This window comes from Myotis daubentonii, chromosome 13 (genome assembly GCF_963259705.1).
Source record: "Myotis daubentonii chromosome 13, mMyoDau2.1, whole genome shotgun sequence".
Lineage (NCBI taxonomy): Eukaryota > Metazoa > Chordata > Mammalia > Chiroptera > Vespertilionidae > Myotis > Myotis daubentonii.
Window position 1 is genome coordinate 6,072,285 of NC_081852.1, and position 24,357 is coordinate 6,096,641.

At 46.8% G+C, this 24,357-nt stretch overlaps 1 protein-coding gene across 1 annotated transcript in view; it reads right to left on the reverse strand.

Annotated features, from left to right (window-relative positions):
• Positions 1 to 5,862: 5,862 nt before the first annotated feature.
• The window catches only part of PTPN20 (protein tyrosine phosphatase non-receptor type 20), a 66,150-nt gene continuing 47,655 nt past the window's right edge, over positions 5,863 to 24,357 (reverse strand). Inside the window, exons 5-8 of the mRNA XM_059661890.1 lie at positions 18,318 to 18,652; positions 14,195 to 14,410; positions 7,370 to 7,432; positions 5,863 to 6,558 (exon numbers count right to left, since the gene is read on the reverse strand). Coding sequence (XP_059517873.1) covers positions 6,466 to 6,558; positions 7,370 to 7,432; positions 14,195 to 14,410; positions 18,318 to 18,652 — 707 coding nt within the window. The 3' untranslated portion in view covers positions 5,863 to 6,465. The remainder of the gene's footprint in view (positions 6,559 to 7,369; positions 7,433 to 14,194; positions 14,411 to 18,317; positions 18,653 to 24,357) is intronic.

Below are 24,357 nucleotides of genomic sequence, written 5' to 3' on the forward strand. Positions count from 1 at the left end.
ATAGGGAGGTTGCAGCGCCACTCCTGTCATGCACAGAGCAGGGCCCATCAGGGGGGTTGGGGCTCTGTACCCTGTCACACACAGAGCAGGGCCGATCAGAGGGTTGGGGCTCAGCACCCTGTCACACTGATCCCGGTGCTGGGAGGCCTCGCTGCTCTGCTGATCCCAGGGCCAGGACGCCTCTCGGCTCCCCTGATCCCTGGCCTGGAGGCCTCTCGGCTGCTGATAACCATGGCCTGTAGGCCTCTCGGCTCCGCTGATAACTGGGGCCTGGAGGCCTCTCGGCTCCGCTGATCTCTAGCCAGGAGGACTCTCGGCTGCTGATAACCTGGCTGGGAGGCCTCTCGGCTCCGCTGATCGTGGGGCCTCCGACTCCACTGATCACGGGCCTGGAGCAGGCCGGGAGGCCTCTCGGCTGATCACCGGGGGCAGGAGGCCTCTGGACTCTGCTGATCACCGGGGCTGGGAGGCCTCTCGGCTCCGCTGATCAACTGGGCTGGGAGGCCTCTCGACTCTGCTGAAAACCTGGGCTGGGAGGCCTCTCAGCTCTGCTGATCACCTGGGCTGGGAGGCCTCTCGGCTCCGCTGATCACCGGGGCTGGGAGGCCTCTCGGCTCCGCAGATCACCGGCTGGGAGGTCTCTGGACTCCGCTGATCACCGGGGCTGGGAGGCCTCTCGGCTCCGCTGATCGCGGGGCCTCCGACTCTGCTGATCACGGGCCTGGAACGGGCCTCTGGACTCCGCTGATCACCGGGGCTGGGAGGCCTCTCGGCTCCGCTGATCACCGGGGCTGGGAGGCCTCTTGGCTCCGCTGATCACCTGGACTCCGCTGATCACCTGGGCCGGGAGGCCTCTCAGCTGATCACCGGGGCCGGGAGGCCTCTGGACTCCGCTGATCACCGGGGCTGGGAGGCCTCTCGGCTCCGCTGATCACCTGGGCTGGGAGGCCTCTGGACTCCGTTGATCACCGGGGCTGGGAGGCCTCTCGGCTCCGCTGATCACCGGGGCTGGGAGGCCTCTGGACTCCGCTGATCACTGGGGCCGGGAGGCCTCTCGGCTCCGCTGATCGCGGGGCCTCCGACTCCGCTGATCACGGGCCTGGAGCGGGCCGGGAGGCCTCTTGGCTGATCACCGGGGCCCGGAGGCCTCTGGACTCCGCTGATCACCGGGGCTGGGAGGCCTCTCGACTCTGCTGATCACCGGGGCTGGGAGGCCTCTCGGCTCCGCTGATCGCGGGGCCTCCGACTCTGCTGATCACGGGCCTGGAACGGGCCTCTGGACTCCGCTGATCACCGGGGCTGGGAGGCCTCTCGGCTCCGCTGATCACCGGGGCTGGGAGGCCTCTTGGCTCTGCTGATCACCTGGACTCCGCTGATCACCTGGGCTGGGAGGCCTCTCAGCTGATCACCGGGGCCGGGAGGCCTCTGGACTCCGCTGATCACCGGGGCTGGGAGGCCTCTCGGCTCCGCTGATCAGCTGGGCTGGGAGGCCTCTGGACTCCGCTAATCACCGGGGCTGGGAGGCCTCTCGGCTCCGCTGATCACCGGGGCTGGGAGGCCTCTCGGCTCCGCTGATCACCGGGGCTGGGAGGCCTCTCGGCTCCGCAGATCACCGGCTGGGAGGTCTCTGGACTCCGCTGATCACCGGGGCTGGGAGGCCTCTCGGCTCCGCTGATCGCGGGGCCTCCGACTCTGCTGATCACGGGCCTGGAACGGGCCTCTGGACTCCGCTGATCACCGGGGCTGGGAGGCCTCTCGGCTCCGCTGATCACCGGGGCTGGGAGGCCTCTTGGCTCCGCTGATCACCTGGACTCCGCTGATCACCTGGGCCGGGAGGCCTCTCAGCTGATCACCGGGGCCGGGAGGCCTCTGGACTCCGCTGATCACCGGGGCTGGGAGGCCTCTCGGCTCCGCTGATCACCTGGGCTGGGAGGCCTCTCGGCTCCGCTGATCACCGGGGCTGGGAGGCCTCTCGACTCTGCTGATCACCGGGGCTGGGAGGCCTCTGGACTCCGCTGATCACTGGGGCCGGGAGGCCTCTCGGCTCCGCTGATCGCGGGGCCTCCGACTCCACTGATCACGGGCCTGGAGCGGGCCGGGAGGCCTCTTGGCTGATCACCCGGGCCCGGAGGCCTCTGGCCTCCGCTGATCACCGGGGCTGGGAGGCCTCTCGACTCTGCTGATCACCGGGGCTGGGAGGCCTCTCGGCTCCGCTGATCGCGGGGCCTCCGACTCTGCTGATCACGGGCCTGGAACGGGCCTCTGGACTCCGCTGATCACCGGGGCTGGGAGGCCTCTCGGCTCCGCTGATCACCGGGGCTGGGAGGCCTCTTGGCTCTGCTGATCACCTGGACTCCGCTGATCACGGGCCTGGAGCGGGCCGGGAGGCCTCTTGGCTGATCACCGGGGCTGGGAGGCCTCTGGACTCCGCTGATCACCGGGCCTGGAGGCCTCTCGACTGCTGATCACCGGGGCTGGGAGGCCTCTGGACTCCGCTGATCACCGGGGCTGGGAGGCCTCTCAGCTCCGCTGATCACCTGGGCTGGGAGGCCTCTGGACTCCGCTGATCACCGGGGCTGGGAGGCCTCTGGACTCCGCTGATCACCGGGGCTGGGAGGCCTCTCGGCTCTGCTGATCACCGGGGCTGGGAGGCCTCTAGGCTCCGCTGATCACCTGGGCTGGGAGGCCTCTCAGCTCCGCTGATCACCTGGGCTGGGAGGCCTCTCGGCTCCGCTGATCGCGGGGCCTCCGACTCTGCTGATCGCGGGCCGGGAGGCCTCTCGGCTCCGCTGATCGCGGGGCCTCCGACTCCGCTGATCACGGGCCAGGAGCGGGCCGGGAGGCCTCTTGGCTGATCACTGGGGCCCGGAGGCCTCTGGACTCCGCTGATCACCAGGGCTGGGAGGCCTCTCGACTCCGCTGATCACCTGGGCTGGGAGGCCTCTCGGATCCACTGATCACCGGGGCCGGGAGGCCTCCGACTCCGCTGATCACCTGGGCCGGGAGGCCTCTAGGATCCACTGATCGCGGGGCCGGGAGGCCTCTTGGCTCGGATGATAACCCGGGCTGGGGGGCCTCTAGGCTCTGCTGATCGCAGGGCTGGGCCGACTCTGGCCTCCGCTGATCTCGGGGCCAGGAGGCCTCTCGGCTCCGCTGATCGCGGGGCCTCCGACTCCGCTGATCACGGGCCTGGAGCGGGCCGGGCGGCCTCTTGGCTGATCACCGGGGCCCGGAGGCCTCTGGACTCAGCTGATCACCGGGGCTGGGAGGCCTCTCGGCTCCGCTGATTACCTGGGCTGGGAGGCCTCTCGACTCCCTGATCACCTGGGCTGGGAGGCCTCTTGACTCTGCTGATCACCTGGGCTGGGTGGCCTCTCGACTCCGCTGATCACCTGGGCTGGGAGGCCTGTCGGATCCACTGATCACCGGGGCCGGGAGGCCTCCGACTCCGCTGATCACCTGGGCTGGGAGGCCTGTCGGATCCACTGATCACCTGGGCTGGGAGGCCTCTCGACTCCGCTGATCACCTGGGCTGGGAGGCCTGTCGGATCCACTGATCACCTGGGCTGGGAGGCCTCTCGACTCCGCTGATCACCTGGGCTGGGAGGCCTGTCGGATCCACTGATCACCTGGGCCGGGAGGCCTACCGACTCCGCTGATCACCTGGGCCGGGAGGCCTCTCGGATCCACTGATCGCGGGGCCTCCGACTCCGCTGATCGCGGGGCCGGGAGGCCTCTCGGCTCGGATGATAACCCGGGTTGGGGGGCCTCTAGGCTCTGCTGATCGCGGGGCTGGGCCGACTCTGGCCTCCGCTGATCTCGGGGCCAGGAGGCCTCTCGGCTCCGCTGATCACGGGGCCTCCGACTCCGCTGATCACGGGCCTGCAGCGGGCCGGGCGGCCTCTTGGCTGATCACTGGGGCCCGGAGGCCTCTGGCCTCCGCTGATCTCGGGGCCGGGAGGCCTCTCGGCTCTGCTGATCGTGGGGCCGGGAGGCCTCTCGACTCTGCTGATCCCAGGCCCTGAGGCCTCTCTGCCCTGCTGCTTCAGGGCTGTTTGGCTTCGCTCTGCTTGGAGCCTGAGTATGCAAATTAACCGCCATCTTTTAGCTTCTATAATCGAAACATTGTATCTTTTGGAGTTGTTGCTTCAGGAGCTCAGAGCCCTGCAGCTGCGGGGATCCTTGACTTTCTCCATCGCTGGGGCAACCAAGCCTCCTATTCTCAGCTGCCTGGCTGCCAGCCGCCATCTTGGCTGACAGTTAATTTGCATATCTCACTGATTAGCCAATGAAAAAGGTATCGGTCGTACGCCAATTACCATTTTTCTCTTTTATTAGTATAGGATATTTTTAAATTTTTCCCAAATAAGCATTCATATACTCACAAAGATGTCAATGAGAGTTTCATATTCATATCATATGCAAAAATTGATTTGTTGTTTTATGAAACTTAGTATTTCAATTAGTCAAAAGTTTTCAATTTGAAATTCACTTCCCCAAAATAAAATCAAAACAAATACAATCCGTCTTCTCATATTTACTTATTTAACTTCCCTGACAAATGAAAAATTAGTCCAGCTATAAAAATATAAGGCACACATTAAAGAAAAATAAGTTGCCAAAACCGGTTTGGCTCAGTGGATAGAGTGTCGGCCTGCGGACTGAAAGGTCCCAGGTTCTATTCCGGTCAAGGGCATGTACCTGGGTTGCGGGCACATCCCTAGGAGGTGTGCAGGAGGCAGCTGATCGATGTTTCTAACTCTCTCTCTCTCCCTTCCTCTTTGTAAGAAATAAATAAAATATATTTTAAAAAAAGTCAAAAATTGAGTTTTTCTTTACAAGAATATTATAAGGCCCAAGTAATAAAAATGCAAGAGACAATACATAGTAAATATTTCCATTTAGATAGCATGAAATCCTCAGGAATACTGTTGTCTATTATTTTATAAAAACAGAGAGATAGATTAGGAATACAAATATTAAAGGCCAATCATCAAAATTAATGTTTAGCATGGACTATTTATATGAACAATGTAAATAGGTAGAATCATCTATTTGACTTAATATAAAATAGATTTCTGGCATATAATTAATTATTTTAAAAATGAGAATGATCATTTTAATTCATCCAATTCAAGTATTCATTCAGCCAAGGGAACAATATAAGCCTCTTAAAAATTCAAGATCTACAGCTTAATATTATAAATTTTCTTAATATAATACATAGAATATTCTGATCTTTACTGAATTACACTTTACAAAGATGTATATTCAAGTGCTTTATAGCTTAAGATAAAATCTAACTGGTCACTAAAATTCTTTGATAAAATTATCGCTGTAATTGTATGAGGCAAAGTCCTATAATAAGATGAATGTAATAATGGCCACAATCTTTTCAAAAACAGAATATGGAAGTTTTCATTTTATGAATTTGGTTTTCCAAAATTTGGTTCCCAAAGCCAGTTTCTAAATGTTACAGCAGAGGTGGGGAGGGGGGGGATAAAAATAAATGATTTAATAGAACTCTGAAGAAAAAATAACTCTCCTAGATCTTAGTTTGAAAAATATATCTGGCATAAGAGATTCAAAATTACATAAAATGCTTATATCAAAGTCTATTAGTTAGCTAAAGGGCAAAAACTAAAAAGCAAGTAGAATGTAATATTTGCTTTCAACAAAGCAGACTGAGTAATATGTTAAGTGTTAGGGTGGGATAGGAAAGAACTCAAGCCAGGCAAAAGTTTCCTCTTGGACCTTCTCTATAAACAGCTATTTTAGTTTTGGACTGTTCCTCAGTGTGCTCATGTGATGGAGGAAGGAAGTCTGCCCACCCACAAAAAGCTCCCCACACCAACAGGTCTTTGTCCAGTGGTTCTAGAAAGGCAGCTGGTCCTCTGAGCTCCCTGGGGCTCCATGGGACTTGGAGGTACAGAAAAATGGAGTCCAATTTGCATAACACATTAAACCATCCTAATAGGAATCTTCAGTGAACTGAGTTATTCAAATGCCAGCTAATAGTATAGATTCTAGCTAATAACCATGGATAAATATCTGTCTTGAAAATGCCTGTAAGAAGTCAGTTTACTGGTTCTAGGTCCTCCCAGAATCAAGGCTTGCTAAGGTCTGGGAAATCCTCAGCTCCCTTTAGCTATCTTTCCAGATAAAATCTTAATGAATATAGTTTAAGTCCTTTATTGGGCTCTGTAATCCCTTCAACCAAATAGGCTGCAGTTGTTTTAAGAAACTTTTATTTTATTGGAAAATGTGGGAGGGTATTTTGATATTATCTAAGTAAAATCAGTGGGTAGACACTATTCACCCCAAACCAAAGAATGCTGCCTTCAGGAGTTGTCAGAAAGGAAATCAAATGATACACCGAGAGAGCAGATTGTGAGCACAGCAGAGCCCTTCCTTCAGCACAACCTGTCATGCTCTGTCTGAGGAAGCTCCAGGCCACCTGGTATGTCAAGTGTGATGCAACTTCAGTCTTTCTAAATCCAAAGTCGCAAGCTTCCGAAGAACTTCAAGCACAATTTTATAACAAAACCAATACTGCTCCTGTAGACATATAAACAACAGACCGTTAAGTAACTGAATACCAATATCCACTTTCAGAAAACACATTTGTAATTTTCAGCCACAGAGAAAGTTCCTAAAGAGCACACATTTAACTAAGAACTTCTCTACATAAATATATTTTTTAAAATATCAGAAACATAAATGATCACAATATAGTTCTTGGTCTAGAACTAAAGGCTTAACTGAATAGAGGGGAAACTAACTCTCAAACTCATTCTGCTTATGTTTTCCTTGGATGAATCACATTTTTAACTTTTTTTAGATATAGCCTCCAGTCTCTCAGACAACAATAGTTCAAATAAAATGCTCCATATTACTCAATGTTGGCCTAAAAACAGGTCAGCCTGAAGATTCGGGGGTACCTATTTTCATTATCCATACTCTCTTAACCCCCCAACATGACTAATAATTAACCTGTGAATGAAATGATAGTTTTATGACTATCATGACTAATGAGATTAATATTTTAATGGCAAGTAAATATCCCAGAATTGCTATCCATAAATTTATGCAAATTCATGGAGACATGTTTCTCTAACGAAGCTTGCGTGTGGACACGGGGAGACTTGGCCTCAGTCTCAGCTCTTCCGTTCGCTATCAGAATGAAGTTACTTCATGGAAAAGACTGAATTGTTCTGAACTTGAAGGTCTGCATCAGTAATGTCTACCTCAAAAGTGAGAACTCAGTGAGCTCATGTAGGTGAAAAGAGCTCTATAAATTGTAATAATCTATACAGTGAATCTCTATATTCATTATTCTTCAAATTAGAATTATGACATGAGAGCTTACCTTTGTTTGAACCATGCCATAACGTTGTGCTCTCATTTGGGCAACGATATCTTTGATGTTGAACTGCAACAGGATGACAGTAATTCTACGTTATCCATATAGAGCGAAACATAAACCCACAATTGCCAAATGAGTACTCAAATTGCTTTCTAGTAAAAAAGATGCCAAGATTTAACCAGAAAGGTCTCATTTTCAGTCATAAGAAATTGCACTATTTTAACCTAGTCTAATGGATAAGCAACACTTGTATCCAGGAAAAAGCAGGAAGCAATCAAATAACAAGAAATGCTCTCCAAAAGAAATAACAACAAATTTTCCCCTGTGTATACTTTCTGTTCTCCAAAGAGAGACCTTAAAGCGGCACTATAACTCTAGTGAAGTCTGATGCATAGAAGACTTGTTCTGGCCACAATAATAGCACAGCTGTTTCTCATAAAGAAAGTCCTCTTGACTCAAACGGAGTCCCTGAGCAACAGCCGGCCCGACGCCAGATTCTACATGTGTGCATGGAGAGCTGCTCTGCCCAGAGTAGTCGCTGCCTGGGGCAGCCTGCAAAGGGCTGTTGCTGGGCCACAAAGCAATCAGTCCAGAAATGAGCAGTACGTTTTAGAAACTCTTAGGGCAGTCTGCCACTGGCACAGGCTAAGAGGTGTCATCAGTGGAACAGTGCACAGACCAGCTAGGGCGCTGCTCAATTTTCCTGAAGTCACATCTGGTGCAAGCTGAGGACCAGCCATGTGCTGTAAGACCATGTTGACACCTGAAAATTTTAAGATTTGTCAACCATAACCCAAAAGTATGTAAAAATCAGAGAATATAAGCATTCCTTTACCTTTATAACATGTCACTTTTATAATAATTTTAAATCTAATTTAGCCTTAAAATTTTTATATTGAAATAATTATATATGCAAAGTAGGTTGCCAAAAATACGTATCAAGAAATCCTGTGTATCCTTCACCCAGTTTCCCCAAATTATAACATCCAAGATAGTGGCAGTATAACATCAGAAGCAGAAAACTGACATTGGTACAACCCACAAAGCTTATTCAGATTTTGCCAGTTTTATATGCGATCATTTGTGAGTGTGTGTGTTTGTGTACTTTTGGTTCTGTGCAACATTATCACATATGAAAATTCATGTAACTGCAACCACAATCAAGATCCCTGACCATTACACCACCAGATTTCCTTATGCTATCTGTTAGAACTCCCATCTACCACAACCCCTCACCCTTGGCAACCAGGGAATCTGTTCTCCATCTCTAGAGTTTGCTTCAAAAGGATTATATGAATGGAATAATGAAATATCTAACCTTTTGAAAAGGACTTTTTTTCATGCATCTTAGTTGCCTTGAGACTCATCAAAATTGTTTTGCATATTAACAGATCTTTCCTTCTTGTTGCTAAATAGTATTCTAGGGTATGGAAATGTACCAGGTTTTTAACCATCAACTTGCTGAAGGACATCCAGGTTGTTTCCAGTTTGGGGCTGTTATGAATAAATCTGCAGTGAACATTTGTGTACAGGTTTTTGTGTGAATATGAGTTTTCATTTCCCTGAGATAATTAACCAAGGGTGCTATTGTTGGGGTTATGTGGTTAAGTTTAGTTTAAAGTTTTAAAGAAACTGTAGCATTATTTGCCAGAATCGGTATACTGTTTTTAATATATATATACTAGAGGCCCGGTGCACAAAAATTTGTGCACTCGGGGGGAAGGGGGGGTCCCTCAGCCCAGCCTGTGCCCTCTAGCAGTCTGGGACCCCTCGGGAGATAATGACCTGCTGGCTTAGGCCTGCTCCTGGGTGGCAGAGGGCAGGCCCAATCCCTAGGTGCAGCCCCTGGTCGGGCTCAGAGCAGGGCCGATTGGGGGGTTGGGGCACCACCCCCTGTCACACTCAAGGCAGGGTCGATGGGGAGGTTGCGGCGCAACCCCCTGTCACACACAGAGCAGGGCCCATCGGGGGGTTGGGGCTCCGTACCCTGTCATGCACAGAGCAGGGCCCATCAGGGGGTTGGGGAGCTCCCTCCTGTCACGAACAGAGCAGGGCCCATCAGGGGGTTGAGGAGCTCCCCCCTGTCACTCACAGAGTGGGTCCGATAGGGGAGTTGGGGCACCGTCCCCTGTCACACACAGAGCAGGGCAGATCAGTGGGTTGGGGCGCTACCCTCTATCACCCACAGAGCAGGGCCGATCAGGGGGTTGGGGCACCGCCACTCTCACACTCAGGGCAGGGCCGATGGGGAGGTTATGGCTCTACCCTGTCACACACAGAGCAGGTCCCTGGGGGGAGCAGGGGGTTTCGGGTGCCGCACCCTGTCACACACACAGCAGGGCCGATCAGGATGTTTGGGCGCTGCCCCGTCATGCTGATCCCAGTGCCGGGAGGCCTCTCGGCTCCGCTGATCCCGGTGCTGGGAGGCATATTACCCTTTTACTATATAGGGTAGAGGCCTGGTGCATGGGTGGGGCCGGCTGGTTTGCCCTGAAGGGTGTCCTGGATCAGGGTGGGGGTCCCTACTGGGGTGCCTGGCCAGCCTGGGTGAGGGGATGATGGCTGTTTGCAGCTGGTCACACACCCTTCAGGGTGGGGGTCCCCACTGGGGTGCCTGGCCAGTCTGGGTGAGGGGCTGAGGGCTGTTTTCAGGCTGGGGGTGACTGAACTCCCAAATGCTCCTTTTTTCCTTTTTTTTTTTTTATTCTGGGCCAGCTTTAGCTTGAGGCTTGGCTCCAGCTCTTAGGCCTCTGCTGCTGAAAGTAGGTTTCTGGCCTTTGCATACAATGTTGCAAATCTGCTGGCTGAAGTCCGGCAGTATTTGTTACAATGTTTCTTAAACTGCCGGCTCAGAGGCCTGCAGCCACAGGCGGGGAATGTTGGTTTCCTCCAACGATCCTCCTCCGTCACTGAGGCAAGCAAGCCTCACGTTAGTTTCAAGCTGCCTGGCTGCCGGCCGCCATCTTGGCTGACAGTTAATTTGCATATCTTGCTGATTAGCCAATGAAAAGGGTAGCAGTCGTACGCCAATTACCATGTTTCTCTTTTATTAGTGTATATATACACTGGAATGTATATACAGTGGAATGACCAGCTGACCAGTTGCTATGCTGCGCACTGACCACCAGGGGACAGACACTCAATGCAGGAACTTCCTCTGGTGGTCAGTGTGCTCCCACAGCCAACCTTCTGCAGCCAGCCAACCTCCCGCAGTCCCTCCCCCCTGGTCACCTGGCCAACCTCCCGCAGTCCCTCCCTCCTCCTTCCCCCCGCCCCCCGCCCCTGGCCTGCAGGCCTCAATCAGCCATTCTCCAATCAGCCCTGATTGCCAGCCACGCCCAGGGACTCCACCCATGCACAAATTTCATGCACCAGGTCTCTAGTGCTAGAATAATTGAACATCTATAGGGCAACAATAAAAAGAAAGAAAGAAAGTCAACCTCGATCTAAACCTCCACCTTATACAAAAAATTAACCCCAAATAGATTATGGACTTAAATGTAAAACATAAAACTATAGAACTTTGAGAACACAGCAGAGAGAAACTTCTTTGGGACCTAGGCTGATGAGTACTTACACTTGGCACCAACAGCATGAAATCCTGTGGGGTTTTTAAAATTTATAATTTAAGGTTAGATCAATTGTGAAAATGAATTTGTATTTATTTAACCTAAGTTTACTGATGGCAGAACAAGCTTCTGGACTGGGCTGTCAGGGAAAGCACAGCTTTCTGAATGGAGCTTCAGCGACTGACCACATGAGGATCAGGGAAGTGATGCAGAGAAACAAAGGCCAAAAAAGCTCATAGTAATTTTACCTGGAATTATAATTCCTTACATACTTTAAGGAGTTTTACAGCCATTATTCATTGTGAATTGCTAAAACCACATGTGTGTTATTATTTATTAATCACTGTATTATTATTTATTAGTATTAACCTACTTTTGCCTACCACTGTATGTGGCAGAAAAGTTAAAGTACCATTTTCTTATGACACCACAGCTTAACAAGATCAGGGACTGGTTAATGATGGAAGTGGTACTAATTCATGAAACAGAAGTAGCAAATTATTTACCACTGTAACTTAATAAACACATAGATATTGCTTACACAGTAATTCTTTCAGTATATGTGTGATTTGAACATGATGACACATGAAAGAAGAAGTCTCTTTTCTCAGTTTGATTGCTGACAAACACTATTATACAGCTCTACACTGTATAAAAATGCAACGTACAACATCGTCAACAACTGTTGCTCAGAGTGTAAGTTTTGTGAAGGATTATGTTCTGGTAGTAGAGCTGCAATGACCATAAAATAGTCGAAGGTAGTGACACAGATTAAGGAATTTATGCCAGAAGGCAAATCAACACACTGCTTCATCAAGACAGTTTTAATAAAAAAAATAAAATTAAAAAAAAAACACCTGCTGGATGATCTAAACTGTGTGCTTAGTGGTGCAGTAAAAATTTGGACTACTCACTTTTCTATGTGATAGCTGGTGACTGCCCGTGAGCGGCTGCTACTGCTGCAGGTGTGCGAGGGAAAGCTGTGTGCAGAATGTCTGAACTCAGAGCAACCTAAGTGTCTCCAGAGTTTCAGGGATTGTAAGCAGGCTTGATTAACTATGAAAATTGCTCTACAAATAACAATTAATGAAAGAAATAGATGGTTACATATTCTCAGATGTTCCTGTCCTTTAACATATAGTAAGTTAATCCTAAATGCCAGAGATCACACTTGTCCAGCCACATGTGGCTGTATGCAGCTTGCAACATGTAAGCCTCCCTATGCGAATTCCCAGCACGCACGTGGTCTGTAGCTGCTAACGCGACCAGCACGCTGCTCATGCTTCCCAGTGGTCGGCAAACTCATTAGTCAACAGAGACAAATATCAACAGTACAACGATTGAAATTTCTTCTGAGAGCCAAATTTTTTAAACTTAAACTATATAGGTAGGTACATTGTTATTAACTTAATTAGGGTACTCCTAAGGCTTAGGAAGAGCCACACTCAAGGGGCCAAAGAGCCGCATGTGGCTCACGAACCGCAGTTTGTCAACCACGGTTCTAGACCATATAGCAATGCACCAAACTGCCCTGAGTGCTTCTAAAAGCTTCCTCTCAATTCCTATAAAGCAATTTCTGCAGATATCAAACATCCACAGACTGATGCTGGCCCAAGGCCACACCTCCCAGAGCTCTGGTGGAAAGCATTTCTGAAGAGTAGAGAGGGGCATCAGTACGAATATGTGACAGCTCAAGGCTTTATGGAAAACCAATAAGGAAAAAATAGTGTATTTCTTATTTTTGAACCACTATATTTCATCAAATCTAAGGCATTCATGATTGTAAAATGCATCATTTATACACACTGTCAATTAAACAGATGACATTATAAAACACATTTAGGATCTAAAGAAGGTACAATGTGGGAAAAAGACAGTGCTCCTTAGGGTTATGAAATAGAATATTTACAGTTTTACATTTTCTACAAGGGATATAAAATAAAGGTAAATATAAACAAACTACTTAAGAAATTATGATGAAAAATATATAAAAGAAAAATTATACTAATGCATTTTCTGCTAACAGGACAAAAGGTAACATCAGACACACTTAGCATTTTTTAGAACATTTGTCTTTTTGGGGGCCAGCCAGTTTACATTCTTTCTATGTGATAAAGCCCTAAGTTTACTCTGGAAAATCATTCCTCTCCTCTTCTCAACCGGTAAGGCCTGGAGCAGCCCTGACTGGCCTACACTAACCAGCATCTCCCACAGGGACTAGTTCAGGGAAGGGGCAGCCTCAATAGGAACTCAATCGGAAACAGTGAAATGCTAGGAGGTACTGGGCTCAAGATTCTAAAAAGATGGAAAATTGCTTGCCCCTCCTTCAGGAGTGACCAGGAGAGGCCATTTTCCTATCCTCCCACATCATGCACCCTGAGGTCCAGGGCCCAAGTGGCATCTGTTGTCACTGTCGAGTACAACTACCCAGAGTCTGAGGAGGAGAGTCTGAGACCTGTTCCGACAACAGCCTGACTGCAGCGCTGTCTGCCAGGCACGCCCACAGCCTGCCTAGACTAAGCCACAGGGTCACACTCCTGGGCTTGACTGTGGTCAGAGCCCCGCCTGCTCAGTGCACGCACGCCCACCCTCACTGCTGCAGCGCAGAACACTCAGGAAGTAGCCTGTTTGGCCACAGATCTAAAGTCACATTCCCCCATCAGTGTAACCAATAATAAAGGCAATCGTATAATCACCACATGTCTAAATTAAGAGGAAAGTAAAGAATTGCTAATGAATAACTCAAATCCAACAATATTATTATCCATATTTTATATATGAGCAAACTGGGTTGCAGAGAGGATGAACAATTTGCACAAAGTCGCCAAAAGTCTACAGTATGTGGCAAAACTGGCAGTCACACCCCGAGCCTCTCAATCGCTCTGAAGTCTGCATTGTTTTCAATGTGCTACATGCATGTCGTTCTGTCCATTCAAAACAGGCACATGCCACCAATCTTCTCCAACAAGGCCGGGAAGAGGCCCCTGGGGGTGGAAGGCAGAGGAAGGTAGATGAACTCACACTCAGTGTGTAGGTACTATGTTTGAAGCCATTCGTTTCATTATGTACTTCAGTCCTCACAACCACCTCCAGGAACCTGCAGCAGTTAAGGAACAGGTTCCCAAAGCTCATGTCTCTTTACTAAGTTGCTCCTAGTAACTAAGTTGCTCTTAATAACTAACTAAACAACAGCTGTTGGAAGACTGTTGAAAGTAGAGTTTTACTGATATGGGTTTATCTACTTAATTCCCACACTTACTGCAAAGTTCTTTTCAATGGCGCAGAACACCACATCTATACAGATGAACACCCCGGTCCGGCCCACGCCTGCGCTGCAGTGAACCACGATGGGTCCTGTCAGGTGGCTGCTCCTCACATAGCGGACATACTGTATGAAACACTCTGGTGGCGCAGGAGTGCCGTGGTCTGGCCAGTTGGTGAACTGCAACTGTTTTATAAAGTGCCTAGTTCTTGTCTGTTGAGAAAGGGAAAGAGAGGGAAAGGGTGTAGGAGAGGGAGAGAGAAGAAGGGGAGAGATAGAGAAGACAGATATATCAACCTCTTATATTAAAGATATCATTTTAATTTCTAATATACCAGAAATAATAATGATAATAATAATAGTGGCTATAGGTACTACAATAATAAACATATGAATACCAACAGGAAACATGAATTGGGCACTTGTTCTGTTCCAGGTACTGTGCATTATCGCTTTTAATCCTCACATCAGTGTTTGGAGGTGGCACTATTTGCCCTCGTTTTAGAGATAAAGAAGTCAGGATTAGCATGACTGAGAGATGCAAAATAGGTCAGAAGGCTCACAGGTCCAGAGCTGAGACTACCAAGTAGGCCTCCTGAATCCAAGTCTACTATCTTTCTTCTGCACCATGAGGCTGCAGAAAAAAACAGGAATTCAAAGATGGCCCAACATGTTATGAATAATATAGAATAGCACTCTTTCTTAGCTTAAATATCATTAAGTTTAATTAAAACAGATATGTGCTATCAAGTTGCTTGACCGGGAGCACCAATGCCCTCTGCCAATGAGGACAGGGTGGTTGATGACCTGTGCTGAGCCCCTGGATGTGGAGTCATGAAACTCCTCAAGACTGACAGATTAAGCACTTTGAGTTTTCCAATCATCCCTTCCAAAGGGATCACCCTCTTCCAGGGTGCGCCCACATTTAATTTCACTGGGGACCCATGGGGAACACTCAGGGTGGGTTCTCACTCCTCTCCTGCTGCCCTAGTGCACCAGTTTTCCTAAGTTCCAAATAGAAAGCTCAAGTTTGAATCATCAGCACCTAAAAGTCAGTGATGAAAACAATCCTTGAAAATCCTGCGAAGGCATGAGTTTTAGGGTAACTCTCACCCTATCACATATTTCAAGGACTAAATCTCTCCTGCTGCTGTTGACCATGGAGTTGCTTTCCTGACTGACCCAGTGCCATGAAGACAGGCCGCTGATGCAGGTTCTCCAAACAGAACCACATGGGTCTGAGGCTTGTGGGCCTCAGCCCAAAGGCCACCGTCCTGGCCTCCCTTGCCAAAACTCCGTAAGTGGATCCCAGAACTTGAGTCCATGCAGACAGACCATGCATCTGTGCTTCCCGCCTGGCCTACATTCTCCAAGCATGCTGCCCTCTCCTGCCGCGGCAGGCCTCACACCCCATTTGGAACTGATGTGGCTGGTATCTTTTTTAAAAAATATATTTTATTGATTTTCTACAGAGAGGAAGGGAGAGGAATAGAGAATTGGAAACATCGATCAGCTGCCTCCTGCACATCACCCACTGGGGATGTGCCCGCAACATGCCCTTGACTGGAATCGAACCCGGGACCCTTCAGTCCATAGGCCAACGCTCTATCCACTGAGCCAAACCGGTTAGGGCTGGTGTCTTCCTCCCATGCTAGCCTGAAAGTACTCTAAGACTTGAGACTGTGTCTCTTTATATCCCCAACCCCTGACATGCTACTTGGTTAACAGGACAGAATCAACAGGTATCAAGGGAATGAGGGATCAGGCGAGTCCCCAGGTACACAGAACAAGCATGGTGCCCAGCACAGAGCCAGCAAGCTCTGCATCCATGTCAGCCATTGTTATTCCTGACATCCTGCTCCTCACTCTGGGCTCACACCCTCCTCATTCGCAAATCTGCCTCTCCCATCCCTTCCTACTCCTCTCTCTCTCTCTCAACTTCTCCCTTTGCACTCAGGGCCACCATCCCACAATCATATCTTAGAAACCCTAGTCACCTCCCTAAATGTTTCTTCCATTTCCTTGTGTTGCCTTGCCTTGCCTCCCACAGGCACGTCACTGTCTCTGGCGCTCTGATCGAGGCCCTAGGTATCACAGAGCACAGAGACTAGGTTACATACTGCTTGCTGCCGACTCCCGTTTCCAATTCACTATTCCTTCTCCTTGAAAAAACAAAGCTCTCTTCCTTTTGAGCTTCACACCTCCTAGCTTCATCTCTTCATTGTTATAACCCACTAGCTAGACCTCCTGCTTCTTCTGCTACATTCACAGAACATCCCGACCTTCTCCCTACCACAGGTTCTGACGCCATCCAGGGCACAGTCAGGGTCCCCACAGGGCCACCGACCTTCTGAATCACAGCACCTTTATTTCTGTCTTGCAGAGGAGAGACTCCTTCCTCCTAGTCCTCACAGTGAGGAGCACCACCTGCTATGTCAGGGATCAAAAAGCTTCCAGTTCTTAAAATCCACCGCCACTGTCTGACCAGAAGCCTATATGCTAGCACCTCATTTGTGCGTCACTTCAATGCAACCAAATGCACTCTCCTGTCCCTTGTGTCCTCCACGTACTCCTAGTTGACTGGTCCGATTCCATTCATCTCCCTAAATTAAGACTTCATGACTAATTATCAGAATCATTCTCTTACAAACTGTCAACTCCCTTTATCATTTGAGTCTTGCCAGATTACCCTGGGCCAGTCCCATAACCAGTGAACAAAAATCCCATAGTCTGGCTGTCGGGGAGAAAATAATCACATAGTTGCCTATTTTATTGCAATTAAAAATGTATAGGTTCCAACCTCAGCACCTCCAGAAACCCTTTTCCTAGTCATTGTGCTCTAATCAAGTCAACTTCTTTGGTGATGACTCCAAATATCATCCCGTTTTTTCAAGCTTCCTGTTTAACTCCCATCCCATTCATTCCTGTGGAACACATGTATCACATACTTGCTAATCAAATCCACTTAGAGAAGTTAACTCATCACTTCCTCCTATAAATCACTGCTTTTCTATTTTCTGAGTCTATCAGAGCAAGAAATCTGTGAATTACTCCAGACAACACTTCCCAACAAAACTTTCTATGACGCAGATGTTCTATATCTGTGCTGCCCAATATGGTAGCCTCTGGTAACATGGGACTGCTGCAGGTGAAAAATAAATTTGTTATTTTATGTAAGTTTAAATAACTTAAACTTAAATAGCCACATGTGGCTACCATATTACATAGCATACTTTTGACCACTCTTTCTGTCACTTATAAGTCAAAAGTCATAAGTCGCATATAAGTCTGCCAATTTTATCTAAAAAACACCAAAGTCTCTGCTTTCCATCTCAATGCCAACTTCCCTAGATGACAGTGGCACTTTCTTACTAAAATTTTTCAATGTCTCTCAATTATCTTCATAATAACGTTTGGCTCCTTCACTAAAATCCAAGAAATTTCATGTTCTGGTTTGCCCCTGCTTACTTTCTATAACCTCATCTCATCTCTCATTACTTCCTGGCACTGCAATTTTATGTTCCAGAAACATTTAACTACTTATATTTCTTTATATATACCGCGTTCCATTTTATATCTTGATAATCTACTCCCTCTTTCCATCTTTCTCATTTGGCCAATTCTCAATTCAGATGCCACTGCCTCCAAAAAACCTTCCCAAAACCACAAGTAATGCTAAGTACTTCCCTCCAAAGCTCCCAAACCCTCCACATGGATCGCAACATTACCATTGAGCACACCAAACTCTCCACCACTCTGTAAGGGTGCCTGACACATTCCTAACATGCCTTCACATAACTAACATACCTTAAAGACTCAATACACATCTGTCACAATACCATATTGGCAGAAGCAGCCCAAGTACATCCCAGGATTAGGCAACTTCCAATACTCACTCTCTCACTCCATTCCCCCCTTCCATCCCTTCCTCTCGCCAGCCAGAGTTTGATTAAGCACAAGTGGAAGTGGTGAGGTCTTAGTTTCTAATGCCAGAGAGAAGTAAAACTAAGTTATTTAAAAAGTATCCTGGTCTATACACTACCCTATGCCTAACTTCTCATCCTGACATGCATGCTTATATAATGAAATATGTATCTGATACTGATTTTTAAAAACTTACAGACTTCCTCACAACTTGAAATATTCGAATGGTGAAATATGGAAGTATCTGGTAGTTCTCCAGGAAGATACGACAGTGTTTCAGTTCCAAAGGCTTCTTCGTAGAAATGGGCCAGTAACGATGGCATTTGGGAACTCCAGCTTCTATCTCTCTGGTTATCATGACAATAACATTAGAGTTATTTTCCAAAATCATTTGCCAAAAGTCATCTGTGGTAGTTGGCAGTGGCCCTTGGGTAGCGATATAGAAATACTCTTCTCCAGAATTGGTTATCCTAATATAACTAGCATTAATGTAGTCCTTGTTTTCTCCAAGAGGAACACGTGTTGAATCATCTATTACAAAACAGAAACATCTGGTAGATAAGGAAAAGCAGAAGACACAATACACTCAGACTTCCTGAAAGCACTTAATGCAGATAAATCCATTGATCTCTTGGACCAATAGAGAAGATGGCATACATTTGAGTCCATATATTTAAATTCTTCCCTCCCCAAAACTTACTGGCATGACCTAAGAAATATACAATTAGGGAAGTTTTTTTATTTTAAATCATTTTCTACTAAACAGAGAAGGATGACACCAGTATCCAGATACTGAGGGATTTCTGTTACGCGGGCACAGGTAGGATTAGGTCAAAAGAGGGACCTACTAGTCTGCAACTGAACACAGCCAAGGAGGAGCCCTCGGAGGGAGCAAGTGGAGAGCATTCCCAGAAATCTGGGGAACCTGGAAGCCCAAAACAGCAGAGCCAGGGGAAAATTCGGCAATAACAACTGAGAACTGAGGTAGTTGATCAAATACAAACACTAGCATAACAGATTTCTATCAATGCCACAAACATGCAGCCAGCCATCTGAATGTCGATCCTCGGTTTCATTGGTGAAGCGGCAATTTCTAATCAAAGCAGAGGAATTATGGGAAACGGATGCTATGAAGGGGATTTGTTCCAAGCAACATGGGACTCGTCTGACATGAAGAATTACAAATATGAGAGGGAAAAGCAGTGACTTGACTCACTAACAAAGTCCACCAGCCCAGGAGTGGAGTTACAGTGACACCTGGAGCTCTGAGTCTCCCATGGCTCCTCGAGAAGAGAATGAAACCCTCAACAAAGGAGGAGCCTGCCCGCCCAGCCAGGAGCCATCACACCAGCAGTCTGTTCCTATGACCCCAAGTCATGGGGACTGCTTATTTAACAAATATACTATGACAAAATAATTGGCAAGGGGCTTACACAATTTCCAACAGAATCCTTCTCAAATTCCAACACAGTAAACATAAACCATCCCTTCTAAATATGAATAAATTGGAAAAATAATCACTAGGTATATAAAAATATACAGTACTTCACAAAAGGAGACCATTCTGAGAAATCAGAGCAAATGTCCTCCTTTCTAAAATAGAAGAATGACTTAAAAACTCCGATTTGTTTATATATAAAAAACTTATACAAGTCAACACCAACAAGACAAACAACTGGCTCTCCGACATCCCCCAGAAGGTCCCAGATTGTGAGAGGGTGCAGGCCAGGTTGAGGGACCCCACCGGTGCACAATCTCCCGGGGAGGGGCCTCGGGAGGGCACCAGGGCATATCTGGCCCATCTTGCTCAGTCCCAATCAGCCGGAGCCCAGCAGCAAGCTAACCTACCAGTCAGAGCATCTGCCTCCTGGTGGTCAGTGCACATCATAGCGACTGGTCAACCAGTTGACTGTCTGCCCCCTGGTGGTCAGTGCACATCATAGAAGCAATTGAGCACCTTAGCATATTATTAGCATATCACACTTTGATTGGTTGTTCAGTTCTGCCATTCGGTCTTTTTGCATATTACCCTTTTATTATATAGGATTTTTATAGAAAATATGTACTACTTTATGATAAAAAAAGCATTTTTTTAATTTTCAAAAGGGAGATAAAAATAATAAAAGCTTGCTTTTAGATAAAAACCACAATAACTCAGAGGGTGATGTCAGCATCATGGTGGAGTGAGAAGACTCCTTTATTCTCTTCTTAAAATTACAAGTTAGACAATTATAACTCAACAAAGGACCCCCTGCTCAACACACAAAGATACCTGACCTGAAAGCCACCTGTCAGAACATCTGAAGGTGGGAAGATTTGAATGAGCAGGAGGGGTGGACAGGGAAGGAAGGGGAGGTTGCTGCAGATGCAGCCCAGCACGCACTGAGGCTCCAGAGAGGGCAATAGTGGAGGGCTGGATGCAGGACTCACACTGGAGCCTGGAGTGTAAGAGGGACAGAAGCAGTGGTCTCCCAAGAAAAGGCATCACCTTTTCTCTCTCCCCGTTACAGCAGACCCCTTGCAGAGGTGGCTGGGAAGCTTCAAACAAGAGCAACTATGATAGCCACTCCTGGAAGAGGGGTGGCGCCACACATGCTTCCATAGCCTAACCCATCCTGACAGAGCCCAATAAAGAAAGGTGAGAAGACCTGGACAGGGCATTGTGCCCATGGCCACTGCTGGCAGGAGGGTGGACCTGCAGGAGTTCAACCTTACCACCCTAGCAGAGCCAGATAGAGAAAACTGAGATGCCTTAAATAGTTCAATGAGGCTGTAAAATAATGAACTCACCCCGCACCCCCACCCCCACCTCCACCCTACTCATCTTGGCAGAGCTCAATAGAGGCAGAAGAGATGCCTTCAAAAACACAGCCTGGCCAGCACCATTAGTGAGAGCTCATAAAACCATTTTCCACCTCCTACCACAAACTCCCATCATGGTGATAGTGCCCTATAACTAAGGTGAACTGGTGACACAAGGAACACCTACTTTCCCACTGGATACACAGCATTTACCTTAAAAGTGAGGCTCAAATAGTGCAGGTAAGAGAAAACAAAATATGTGCTAACACTATCTACTGGAAAACAAAACAAAGTACCCTATATATTAACCTGCTGAATTACTGACAGCAAAAGAATATCTAATGAAGAAAATGGGCCACTACCTCGATTGTCCACGCAGAGAAACAATCCATCAAATAACATGAACAAGAAAGGTAACACGGAAGCACAGAAAGAAAAGTCTCCAGAAACCAAACTCAAACTCCTAGAAAACTGTGACTAAAATGACAAAGTTTAAGATTGCAGTTATGAAGATGCTCGATGAGATAAAAACAGAACTTAGAGAAAAAGGTCATTGAACTCAGGAAGAAAACTAATGAACAAATGCAGTATTTTACCAAAGAGATTGTAAGTATAGAAGGAACCAAACAAAAATTCTGGAGCTGAAACCTCAATAAATAAGATGAGGAACATATTGAAGAATATTTGAAACAGCAAACCAGGTGGAAAAGAGAATTAGTGAATTCAAAGATCAATCACGGCTCTTCTTTCTAGAATTAGATGTGCTCGGTCCTCCTACATTTGCAAGATCAAGTAGGCACTGTTTCCAGCTCCAGGACAGACTTTTCAAGAACCAGTGGAACAGAAACATGAAGGACTTTTGAGAGATGCTCTGTTTTATCCCGTAGGAAGACAACATGAGAAATACTGTAAATAGTACCAGTACTTTCAAATCTTACACAACTTTCTTCATTTGTCCTCTCTGGGCAGGATTTCATCCCTTATTGTCTTGATTCATTCCTAAAATAACTGAGTCCTCCCAATATGATTCTAGCATTCTATTTAATAGTAAACTAAGCAGTAACTTTTTAAAAGTAGGAACTTGGATATGACCCAGGCGGATAAAGAAAGTGAACTAAGGGTTTATAAAATAATAAAGGAACTCTACTTATGAGAACAATCTTACTCCATTACAAAGAGCAACATAAGCATAAGGGTATACCAGAAGAGAGGGAGTAGGGAACAGAGTTAAATAGTCATACAAACAAATAGTCAATAAGAACTTCCCAAACCAAAGGAAAGAGCTGGATTCTTGAATCCAAAAAGCTAACAGAAAACCTATTTTTCTCAATACAAAAGACTTTTTTTCAAGACACATCATATAAAAAATATCAAAAGTTAATGATATAGAAAAAAATTTCAAAGCAGCCAGGGGGTGAGAGGGAGACTGTAACCTACAAAGGCAACCCCATTACAGAAAAAAAATTTACAATCCAGGAGAGAGTGGAATTAAATATTCAAACTATTGAAAGAGGAAAATCACCATCCAAAAATAATATATCCAGCAAAGTTATCCTTTTGATATGAAGGAGAAATAAAAACTTCCCCATAAAATAAGAGCTGAGGGATTTTTACTGCCACAATACCTGCATTACAAGAAATATTGAAAGGAGCTCTTTGCTTGAAAGAAAAAGACAAAAGTATACAAAACTTTCAGGTGACAGAAGCAGGAAAATGCAAAATTTTTCAGAATAGAGTATTAAATACTTAACGATAGCATGAAGGATAAAGAGGGATAATAATTTTTTTTTAAAAAAAGTATAACTTCTGAAATTTCTAAACAAATGCACGGCATAAAAAGCCATACTTTATGACAACAAAAATAGAAAAGGGAAGGAAAAAAAAGAGTGAACTTGATAAGTGAATAAAGATGAGATACAATCAGAAGAAAAAGGACTAGTGTAAGTATGAAGAATTTTTTACATAAACTTAATGGTAACCACAAAACAAAAATCTGTAGCTGAGACAGATAATATAAAAAAAAAAAACCAGCCCTAGCCAGTTTTTCTCAGTAGTTAGTGTGTGTCAGCCTGTGGACTGAAGGGTCTTGGGTTTGATTCTTGTCAAGGGCAAGTACCTTGGTTGCAGGCTTGATCCCCAGACCCAGTTGGGGCACTTGCAGGAGGCAACCAGCCAATGTGTTTCTCTCACATCGGTGTTTTTTTTCCTCTCTCCCTCTCCACCTTCCTTCCATTCTCTCTCTCAATCTCAAAAAAAAAAACAACAATGGAAAAATATCCTCAGGTGAGATTAACCAAAAACATAAAAGAGAAAAAATTATAAATGAACTAACAAAACTAAAAAAGGCAGACAGAAACACAAGGCAAAGAAACAATGGAGACAGAGAGCAATAAGAAAAAAATAAAAAATAGTTCTAGCAAGTCTTCATATATCATTACACCCTAAATGAAAATGGACTGAACTCATGAATCAAGAGGCATAGAGCAGCAGGATAGATTAAAAAACAAGACCCAACTTGCTGCCTACAGGAGATCCATCTCAGCTCCAAAGATAAACACAGACTAAAATGAAGAGGTGGAATATGGTACTCTAAGCAAATGGCATCCAGAGAAGACATAACACTCAGATATTTACACACACACACACACACACACACACACACACATGCACACGCACACACATATATACACTAGAGGCCTGGTGCACAAAAATTTGTGCACTCAGGGTGGTCCCTCAGCCCAGCCTGTGCCCTCTCGCAGTCTGGCAGCCCTCAGGGGATGTTCACTTGCCAGTAGAAAGCAGTCCTAAGCTGCAGTCGGACATCCTTAGGGCTGCTGAGGAGGGGGGAGAGGCTCCCACCACCACTGCTGTGCTGGCAGCCGTCAGCCTGGCTTATGGCTGAGCAGAGCTCCCCCTGTGGGAGCGCACTGACCACCAGGGGGCAGCTCCTGCATTCAGCGTCTGCCCCCTGGTGGTCAGTGTGTGTCATAGTGACCAGTTGTTCCCAGTCATACTGCTGTTAGGGTCAATTTACATATTACCCTTTTATTATATAGAATACACACACGCGCGTGCACACACACCCATAAAACCTGGGAGCACCAAAATATATAAAGCAATTACTATCAGACCTAAATGGAGAAATTGACAAAAATCATAGTAGGGAACCTAAATGCCTCATTTACAACAATGAATCAACCATCCAAGGAGAAAATTAATAAGGAAATATCAACTTTAAATGACACATTAGAGCCTGGCCTGCATGGCTCAGTGGCTGAGCTTTGACCTATGAACCAGAAGGTCACAGTTTGATTCCTGGTCAGGGCACATGCCCGGGTTGTGGTTTCGATCCCCAGTGGGGGTGGAGGGGTGTGCAGTAGGCAGTCTATCGATGATTCTCTCTCATCATTGATGTTTCTCTCTCTCCCTCTCCC